The sequence below is a fragment of the Carcharhinus amblyrhynchos genome, chromosome 7, assembly GCF_965287045.1.
Source record: "Carcharhinus amblyrhynchos chromosome 7, sCarAmb.v2.hapA, whole genome shotgun sequence".
In the NCBI taxonomy this organism is placed as follows: Eukaryota; Metazoa; Chordata; class Chondrichthyes; order Carcharhiniformes; family Carcharhinidae; genus Carcharhinus; species Carcharhinus amblyrhynchos.
The window spans coordinates 69145258-69156182 of NC_137330.1; the positions used below are offsets into that span (position 1 = coordinate 69145258).

The 10925-nt window shown below is 43.4% G+C and overlaps 1 protein-coding gene across 1 annotated transcript in view; it reads left to right on the plus strand.

The window, feature by feature from the left end:
* Positions 1-9864, plus strand: part of fam184ab (family with sequence similarity 184 member Ab) — a 214841-nt gene extending 204977 nt beyond the window's left edge. Inside the window, exon 19 of the mRNA XM_080192543.1 lies at positions 9207-9864. Coding sequence (XP_080048669.1) covers positions 9207-9294 — 88 coding nt within the window. The 3' untranslated portion in view covers positions 9295-9864. The remainder of the gene's footprint in view (positions 1-9206) is intronic.
* The last annotated feature ends 1061 nt before the right edge of the window (positions 9865-10925 follow it).

Sequence of the window (10925 nt, forward strand, 5' to 3'; positions counted from 1 at the left end):
GGGCAATCTTACCAAAAAAATTCTAAGTGCCAAACAAGCATGAAGTGTGAATCGCACTTTTTTCTGGGCGAGTAGAAAATGGAATATTACTTCACTCTGTGAAAAAAAAATGCAAGATCTGTTTCCTGCCAGCAAAGGGAGGGACATTGTGCATGTCAATCACTGCCTTTTCCAGCCACCACTGGCCTCAGCGGCCGATCGCTGTCCCCCCTCTATTGTTGTGTCCACAGCCAATTTCTCTACCCTGTATGAGCAATCTGATTCCCCCACATGCTCCCCCCCCCCAACTATCATGGGGCTCCACGGCTAAACCAGACCCCCTCACACAGGCTGTCTGATCCATCACCACCCTGCCCCCCAACCCATGCACGGATCAATTGATCAGCAGTTGCAGAGTACGCAATGTTCCGCATGAGGCACCATCCCCTCTGTCTCTGACTTCCTGGGTGAGCCTCAATGGCTTCTGATCTGACAGGAGGGGGGGTGGGGGGTGACATCTCATCTGGCCCCCACTGATCGGAACCGTACGTGATCCGCGCTGGTGAGGACATTCACTGGTGAGGCCTCAGAGGCAAGTGAGCCTGGATTTTTGCATCCCGGGCTCACTTGTAATACTTAAATCCTAATTTAAATGGAATTTAAATATTACAATCAGCCTTGCCAGATATCTGGTGCTGGTAAGATCACAAGAGGTGAGAAATCGGGTGCAAACCTGATTTCTCGGCGCTCATGATCTTACCAGCTCGTCCTGCCCATCGACCGGCGAGTCAAATGGTAAGATTGTGACAAAAGTAGTGAATTTAGCGAGATCTCCCTGCATCTGATCAAAAACTCAGAAAATCAGGCTGACAGGTATTTCTACAAATGAGGTTTTTTTTAATTAACTCACTGGATGGTGCATGGTTGGCAAGAACAAAATTTATAGCCATTCTATATTTGTCCATGAGGTAGTGATGAGCCACAGAAATAAATATAATTGAATGACTTAACAGGTAATTTGCAAGTGCTGTGAAGAGTCAACCACATTGTGCTGGGTCTGAAAACACATAAAGGTCCAACTGGATAAGAATGGCAAATTTCCTTCTCTAAAAATAATTGGTCCAGACGGGTTTTTACTATAATCTAGTAGTTTAATGGACTTATCTGAAATCACAAGCTTTCGGAGTGCTGCCCCTTTGTCAGGTATTGTGAGACCTCTCATTTTGTCCACCCCCGTCCAACACCAGCATCTTCACATCATAGTAGGTTAGAATCACCATTATTGTTGCTGGCTTTTTATTTCAAATTTATTTAATCAATTGAATAAATTCCACAGCTGTCAGAGCTCCAGACTTCTGGATTACTAATTAGGGAATATAACCACTATGCCGCAACATGAGGAATTAAGTAGAAATAACATAACCACTGTCAGTTACGATTTGCAACATTTTATGAATTAAGATTAAGTCTGTATAATCAGTACCATTCTTGTGATGACTTACACAGACCTTGTCTCTGGAAATTTGACTGAAGTCATTTCCTCAGGTACCCGAGTCCCTATTTTTACCATTATTCAGAAGACATTTTTGTAAGTGGACTAAAGCTGCTTTTCTGTTTATAGGTTGCATTTTGTTACACTTTTGAGCCTCTCTACTTCGCTTTCCTCCTCTAATACTCTCCTTAAAAATTGCCCCTTGACCAAGCATTTGGTTATCTGACCTAATATTTTCAAGTGGCTCGATGTTTTGTAATGCTCTTGTGAAGCACCTTGGAACCTTACATTAAAGGTGCTAGATGAAAATAAGCTGTTGGCGATTTTTATCAATGTTAAACAAGTTTGGTTTTAAACTAATGTTTCTTTCTCCACTTTGATTTTTTCCCTTCCCTCTGTTTGGGTTATGCAGGTAATCTCATCCCAGGCGAGTGTTAAATTTACTCTAATCAAGAGTAAATCTATTAAAGGAACATGAACTCAGTAGTATTGCTGCCCTTAATGTTGTCTTATGGACTTGAAGATAGTTAGGATCTCTCTGCTTACTTATTCCTTAAAACCTACCAATTTGACCAAGCTTTTCCCTGAGTTTCCATGTGGCTCATTGTCAAGTTTTGATGGGTAAATGTTTTTGTGAGGCACCTTGTGATACTTTGCTACATTAAAAGTACTTAATATAAATGAAGGATATTATTACCCTGCTAACATCAGTGATTTATGTATATGGACATGGGGTTTTCTGAGTGTTATCCCACCAAAAAAAGAATATTTTTGAATTTATACTGTACCCTTTTTGACCCTCTGATTTGTCCAGGATATCTGTTTATTCTTTCATGGGATGTGGTTGTTGTTGGCAAGGCCAGCAATTGTTGCCCATCCCTGTTTGCCCTTGCAAATGTGATGTGAACTACCATCTTGAATCTTTGCAGTCCATCTGGTACAGGTACCTCAGGAAATGGAATTCCAGGATTTTGATCCAGCGACAGTGATGGAACAGCATCTGTACAGAGAGAAACATAATTCTGTGGGAAGGTCATATGGACTCGACATGTTAACTGTGTTTCACTCTCCACAGATGTGGCCAGACCTGCTGAGTTTATACAGCATGTTCTGTTTTTATTTCAGATTTCCAGCACCTGCAATATTTTACTTTTATTTTAGTTACGTGGCATTGGTTTCCTATCAGAAATTCTCAGTATTTGTGCCAGTGAAGCACTAGTTTTCTCATCAGCAATGCTTCAAAGTCATGAGGAGTCTGGACAGTGTAGATGGGGCAAAACGGTTCCCTTTAGAAGGACTGGGAATCACAGGACACTGATTTAAGGCAAATGAAAAAAAGCTAAAGGTGAATAGGGAGAACTTTATTTTACACGGCAAGTTGTTTGGATCTGGAATACACTGCTTCAGCATCTGGTGGCAAATCCAACTGTGATATCCAAAAGAAATTGGATATTCATTGAAACAGAAAAAAATGTAGGGCCAGAGGTAAAGGTGGGGGAGTGGAATTAGCTGAGCTACTCTTGCAAAGAATCAACTTGGATAAAACAACCTCCTTCTGTATTGCAAACATCTTGTGATACCCTGGTACGTGAAATAGAGGGGGTGATTCTCCGGCCTCCTCAGGTGGCCAACAGGAATCCCAATGAGCCGGTGAATGAGCCATTGGCTGAACATCAGGATTCCCAATGGGCGTGACAGGTCTCGGGATTCACCTGCCCACCGGCCCTGATGGAGCTCGCACCCAGAGCTGGCGACAACCCGACAATAATGCAAACCTGCTAATTGAATGTCATTAGCAGGTTTGACAGGTCATTCACCAACCTCCTGCTATTCACACAGTCCCCAAGGGGGAACGGCACCAGTTGGGCTTTACATTTGCTACACACAAATGAGCTCATGGGGCCAGGGAGACATTCCAACCCCTCAGAAACGAGGGACATCCACCCACCACCATTTAATCACTGGGCACCCCCTCCGCTCCCCCTCCCACCCGCCCCCACCCCACCCCCCCCCCACCCCCACACACACACACACACACACACACACACTATGCAGGCATGAGGTGACCCAACTCAACACCACTTCAGGCCCCTTTCCCACTCAGCCCACCTTCAGGCCATCTGCCTTGGCACTGCCAACAGTGCACTGCGCCCTACACTCCGGCCTGGTGCCTTGAGCTCAGAGGGGGATTTGAGGAGTTAGGTCCAGTGGCCACTTGCCCCTCTGTTACTGCCAAATCGCAGAGGAGGGGTCCCCGAGAGATCCTGGGAAATCAGTAGGCTTGGGCTGAGGGTTGGGGGGGGGGGGTGGGTGTGAGGGGTTGACTTCACCACTCTCTGCCAGGATGGAGCTGTTGTGACTGGACTGCTCCTTCTAGCCCTGCCAGACCTGAAGATCACTCCTGGCGTGGTGATTTCAGGCAGTCCTGTGATCAACATAGGCAAGAATGCAGATCAGGTCACTGTAACCTCCGTGTCCCACCCCTCCCCCTCTCCCCATCATGGGGCAGGATTTTAAGTCATTGTGGCATTATAGTCAGAGATTTTGGATGGTTCTGACTTACTTACCCAGGAAAAGTTAGAAAAATCCTCACTCCCGAATGTGTACATAGCTGATCATGTCGCCAATCATTCGCACTGACCTCAGCAAGCACCCCTCAGTCCCCTCAACTCTCCCCTCGCCCCTGATCAGAAGATTTGGGCCAATGGTTGGAAAACAAATGAGCAGATTGGAGGTTTTGAATGCACACTGTGATCTTGAGGGTCACTACCTCTGTACTTTAAAAATCTGCCAGCACAGTTTTGTCCATTCACTTTACAAGATGGAAAAGTATGGGTTATGTTCCAGTGAATCCCCATTATGTGTAGCCAGTGAGTGAGACTCTCCACCAACAACATGCAGATTGAACCAAACTTAGGAAAGCAGCTGACAGGTTGAGCTTTACGTTCAATAGGAATCTCCTGGCAAACATTTACACAGGTTCTGGAGCAGACAATTGACTCTTCTCGTTCTCTGAAACTTTAATTTGTTTTTCTTAAATGGTTCTCATACGAATTGACTGCATCTTGCTTTGACATATGGATAGTTCTACAAATTGTATGAGTTTTCCATTTCTCAGAAAATTAGTTTGAGATATTAGCTGCTTTTTAAATCCATTTATAGGAACTTCCTATGCTGTTTAAAATTTATGCCAATTTAAGCCTTATACAGACACATTGCTCCTGATATTAGCTCAGGGGCAGAGACAGGATCAGTGCACTGTTTTGAAGTTGGGAAACATGGAAAAATGGGTTCCTTACAGTTTCTGCTAAATTTAGCAGCAGGATCTGATTCAGATTTCTCCATCTCTATTTACCAACTTTAACCAGCCAGAATGAGATGCTTGCTGGGTGAGAGGGGGACATTCAGCACCAGGACCCAGACAGCAAGTAGAGAGAGTTGATTTGAGGCTTTGGGTGAGGTTGGATGGGTTGGTGGGGACAGAGGGGCCCTTGGGATTAAGGAGAGATTGGAAGGATCTGGAGGATGCGATCATAAGGGTCAACGGGTGTTGAATCATTGCGGGTGTGGGGAGGGATGAGGGGACAGGGTGGGAATATAAACAAGCAAATAAATGATGCGTGCAGAAATGGAACGGCGATAATTATGGGGGATTTCAATCTGCATATTGATTGGTTGACCCATGTCGGACGCAGTGGGCTTGAGGAAGAGTTCTTGGAATGCTGCCGGGATAGTTTCCTTGAACAGTGTGTGACGGAACCGACGAGGGAGCGAGCTATCTTAGATCTGGTGTTATGTAATGAGGCAGGTAGAATTAGGGATCTTGTGAGGGATCCTCTTGGGACGAGCGATCATTGTATGGTTGAGTTTTTGATGCAGATGGAGGATGAGAAAGTAGGGTCCCGGACCTGTGTGCTCTGTTTGAACAGAGGGGAGTAGATAGGATGAGAGAGGAATTGGCAAATGTAGATTGGGGGCGCAGATTGGTCGGTAGGACTGCTGAGGAACAGTGGAGGATCTTTAAGGAGATCTTTTTCGGTGCTCAGCAGAAATATATTCCAATGGTAAAGAAGGAACATAGGAGAAGGGATAATCAGCCGTGGTTATCGAAGGAAATAAAGGAGAGTATTAAATTAAAAGCTGATGCATTTAGAGTGGCTAAAAGTGGTGGGTGAGTAGAAGATTGGGAGAGGTTTAAAAATCAACAAAGATTGACTAAGAAGTTGATAAAGGAAGGATAGACTATGAAGCTAAACTAGCACTAAATATAAAAAAGGACAGTAAAAGTTTTTACAAATATATAAAGAAGAGGAGGCTGGCTAGAGTGAATGTTGGACCCTTAGAGGATGAGAGGGGGGATTTAGTGGTGGGAGATGAGAAAATAGCTGAGGCCTTAAACAAGTTTTTTGCCTCGGTCTTCACGGAGGAGGATGCGAATAGTTTGCCGGACATTAAAGATAGAAGGATGGTAGGAATTGAGGGCCTGAATGCGATTACTGTCACTAGAGAGGTAGTGCTTGATCGACTAGCGGGACTGATGGTGGACAAGTCCCCAGGACCGGATGGAATCCATCCCAGGGTTCTGAAGGAAATGGCAGAGGTGATAGTAGATGTCTTAGTGATTATTTACCAAACTTCGCTGGATTCCGGGGAAGTGCCAGAAGATTGGAAAACGGCTAATGTTACGCCGCTGTTTAAAAAAGGTAGCAGGCAAAAGGCAGGGAATTATAGGCCGGTTAGTTTAACGTCTGTTGTTGGAAAAATGCTTGAATCTGTCATCAAAGAAGAAATATCGAGGCACCTAGGGAAGAATTGTTTGATAGAGCAGACGCAGCATGGATTTGTTAACTGGAAGTCGTGTCTGACAAATTTATTGGAATTCTATGAGGATGTGACTAGTGCGATAGACAGAGGGGAACCTGTGAATGTGGTGTTTCTCGATTTTCAAAAGGCGTTTGATAAGGTGCTGCACAAAAGGTTGCTTCAGAAGGTTAGGGGGCATGGAGCTGGGGGGTAAGGTGTTAGCGTGGATAGAGGATTGGTTGTCTAATAGGAGGCAGAGAGTTGGTATCAATGGGTGCTATTCTGATTGGCAGTTGGTGACTAGTGGAGTGCCGCAGGGATCGGTGCTGGGGCCTCAGCTATTTACCATTTATATAGATGATTTGGAGGAGGGGGCTGAGTGTAAGGTGATGAAATTTGCTGATGACACAAAGATGAGTGGAAAAGCAAATTGTGCAGAGGGTGTGGAAAGTCTGCAGAGGGTTCTAGATAGGCTGAGCAAGTGGGCGAGGACCTGGCAATTGGAATACAATGTTAGCAAGTGTGAGGCTATCCACTTTGGCAGGAATAATAATAGGAAGGATTACTATTTAAAGGGCAAAAAGCTGCAGCATGCTATGGTGCAGAGGGACCTGGGGGTCCTTGTGCATGTGTCGCAAAAACCCAGTCAGCAGGTGCAGCAGGTGTTCAAGAAGGCGAATGGGATGCTGGCCTTTATAGCGAGGGGGATAGAATATAAAAGCAGGGAGGTCTTGCTGCAACTGTACAGGGCACTGGTGAGGCCGCAGCTGGAGTACTGTGTGCAGTTTTGGTCGCCGCACTTGTGTAAGGATATTTTGGCCTTGGAGGGAGTGCAGAGGACGTTCATTAGGCTGATCCCGGAGATGAGGGGGTTGGACTATGAAGAGAGACTAAATAGACTGGGTCTGTACTTGTTGGAGTTTAGAAGGAGAGGGGGGATCTTATAGAGATGTATAAGATAATGAAAGGGATGGATAGGGTAGAGGTAGAGAGATTCTTCCCGCTCAGAAAGGACAGCAGGACTAGAGGGCACAGCCTCAAGATAAGGGGGGGCAGTTTAGAACGGAGTTGAGGAGGAACTTCTTCACTCAAAGGGTGGTGAATGTCTGGAATTCTCTGCCCGTTGAAGTGGTGGAGGCTGCCTTGCTAAATATATTTAAGACACGGGTTGATAGGTTATTGGTAGGTAAGGGAATTAAGGGTTATGGGGAGAGGGCGGGAAAGTGGAACTGAGCCACTTCAGCCATGATCTTATTGAATGGCGGGGCAGGCTCGAAGGGCTAGATGGCCTACTCCTGCTCCTACTTCTTATGTTCTATGGAAATGGTGAGTGATGCCAACAAACTGCATCCAGCAAGTAAGTGGAAATCACTTGTTCTCTGGATTCAGCAATCATCCTCCGCCACCGCACCCCCCCCCCCCCCCCCCCCCCCCCGCTCCCCCAACCATCCTCCCGCTGTTTTGTCGACATATTTCCCAGTTCTAGGTGGTTGGAGAACTTAACAACTTCCACTTTCTGAGGTAGGACCCACTGAGAAAAGTCAAAATCCATTCTGATCATGCCATGATCATCTGCTAAAACAACCTGAGTGAATATGAGCCTTTTTTTGGGGCAATTTATGCATTTAATCAGTAGTATTGCCTTAACCCGACAACTCCCTGGCTTGAACACTTGGATTCTAAATCCTTAACCAGGTTTTTCATTAAATTGTATGTGTGGGTTGAATATTCTAGATACGCTCTTCCTGATTATTTCACTTCATGTGAAACGCTGCCTCACAATATTGTGGTTGATCTTGATTCCATATTCACTATTTGTTAGCTATTCTGATCTCATTTTGTGCATGTTTTCATTCCTTGGTAGATTTGAGGGCTCAGTGCTACTTTGTCCATTGAAAGATATTGATCAGAATAATGTCTTGTGCACAAAACTTTGTTATTCAAATGCAGGAAATCACCAGGTCAGTGCTGACATATTGATCCAAATCTCTTGAAAGGACATTGGCCTAGATCATGATTTTACTGACCTGATGATACTGCCTACTTCTGCCAAGATCTTCCAATCTGGCTGAAGCAAAAATGGGCAGCGCAATGTCATCAGGATAAGTACAGCAAGGATAGTAAAGTTAGGAAAAGAGAGGACACAGTAGTTCCCATATTCAGGCATTAAAGGCTGAACTCTTTCACTGAATGTGTACGGGTTAGTGTACGAGTGAGGGAATGAATGAGTGGATAGGAGACAGGTTGAGTGGGTGAGGTGGGTGGTTGGGTCTGGTTAGAAAGGGTATTCCAGTTTTCTGGCAGTAGGTGGATCAGAAAGGCAGATCGTGAATTCGCCTGGTGTTTTGGGGGTTAGACAGGCAGGTTTTTTGGGGGATGTGATAATTTGGGGAAAGAGTTTGCAGCACTCAGTTGAATTACCAGCTGTTAGCTTAGATACCTTAAACTGTCTCACATAATAAAAATATATATATTTAAGTCTGTGTATTTAGCCCAAGTCCCCACCCTGAACTCTGGGTCACAGATATTCATAAAGAATCAGACCATTGGAAGATAAAACTCCTTGGACAATTTTCAAGTATGTTTGTGTGTTAGGACTTCTGCAATATCCTGATGCACATTTCCCAATGGATGCTCTATCTCTGACAATCTGCAGTCAGGAAGATTTGGGCTAATGTTCCATTGTGAAGTGGTTACAGTTTCAATTTGATTTGATTTATTATTATCACACCTATTGGTATACAGTAAAAAGTATTGTTTATTGCGCGCTATACAGGGAGAGGAAAAGGAGAGAGTGCAGAACATAATTCCTATTGTGGAAAATGAATTTCTTTCCGGAGGATGTGATGGACGGTGCCAGTGGAAATAATTAATGAGATCATAGATGTCTTTTGTCCAGAGTTATAAAAATGTTTTCTTTTTTTTAATGTAGCCCTCCGCAGATGGAAACCACTCTAGTCACAGAGTCTTCATCTGATCCACAGCATGAGGAATGGTTTGCAAGATACTTTACATTCTAAAATTAGCCAAATTCCTAATGGATCTTTAAAACCGCATAGATCTGCAGAACAAGCATGATGCTATAAAAATACATTTTTAGCACAGTTTAATATATATGTTGTGACAAAATCTTTGAAAAAGGATCAATTACAGCATTAACAGCGCTAATTGTGAGGACTTGTGTTATTTGCTTGGGTCAGTTTGAAATGCCATCTAGGGCTTTAAAGAATCTGTGTAATATTTCCAACAGCATAAGATGTAAATTATTTTCTTTACCTGCTAATTTTAAATTATGATTTTAGACTAATTGCATTTCTTACCGATTCCCAATTCAGAAATTGAAACAGGTGACATTCTTCCAAATCTGTCACACATAACGGGCTCGTAGATAGGTTAAAAGTGACCTTCCCTGATTTCCCTTTGCCTCCTTTGGGAGAAATACCTAGTCCAAAACTGGCATCTTCTCAGTACATATTGACCCCTTCAAAGTTACACATATCATTTCATGTACAAATGTGCAATATGTTGAAATATAATGTATATGTGAAATATAATTTGTATTTTATCTTGGGATGTCACATTGTCTGAAAGTTTGTATTGATTGCGAAATAAACTTTTGTTCCTGTAATGTAGAAGTTTGCTTTTATTTTGCTCAGGACTACATTTATTGTAGGAGCCATTCATGAATTAGCATTGCCTGACATTTGGATTTTATGTACTGTTTGCTCATTCCAGTTCATTGGAGCAGTCTAGTACTCAGAGTGCCATTAAAATGTGCTGCATAGCAAATGCAACGAAATAAACATAACATTATCAGAGCGGGGTAAAGTGACCTCTTGAGTTCTTTGCAGACTGAATGGAAGAGCCTTACAACAAGTGCATGTTGAGCACTTTTCATTTAATTTGAAGTACAGCATTCGGTTGTGGTTTGAGTTGGATCCCAAAAGGAATGCAATAACAGCCAGTGCAGAAAGCCACAATTGTATGTCTGTCACTTCAGTCGCAACCCTTTAAATCTGCTGGCTGTAAGTCATTGTTCAAGCTATCAAAAATGTGCACAAATGTTTTGGCTTGTTTTAACCACACCTTTCCACCATGAGGAGATGATGCAGATAGGCAAAGAATACCATTTATTTCCCTTTCAGTGGCAGCTGAGCCCTGGTTGATAAGTTCAGAGGAAATTATGAGGAGCAGGTACAACTGAAGATACCATCAGTGTTGCAGACTGGTAGTCTCCTGCAGAAAAGCTGTGACACTGTGCCAATTCACTCTCCATAGTTGAAGTTTCTCTGTGCCTGCTGTTTGGGATGCGAAACAATCGGCCCTCAACTGCATTAATTTAAACTAGTCAGAGATTAATGCCTCAAACAATCAGTTAATTTATCTGGTATGACTGATGTTCTTTCTTGTTTCCCCGGGAGTGTTTAGTGCTGACAATAAATCTACAGAAAAATATATTAAGTTGTCTTTTTCAGGACAAACACAAAAAGAGAAATGTTATCCTTTAATTTATAATTGTAGTTAAGTGTCACGATTGTCCAGGAAAAATAATAGTTTCATTTTCATGATACCAGCCGGGAACCAGCAAATGATCATGAGGAAATAACAGAGTTGGCCTGGGTTTTTCAGTGGCGAAGGGATAGCACAGGCT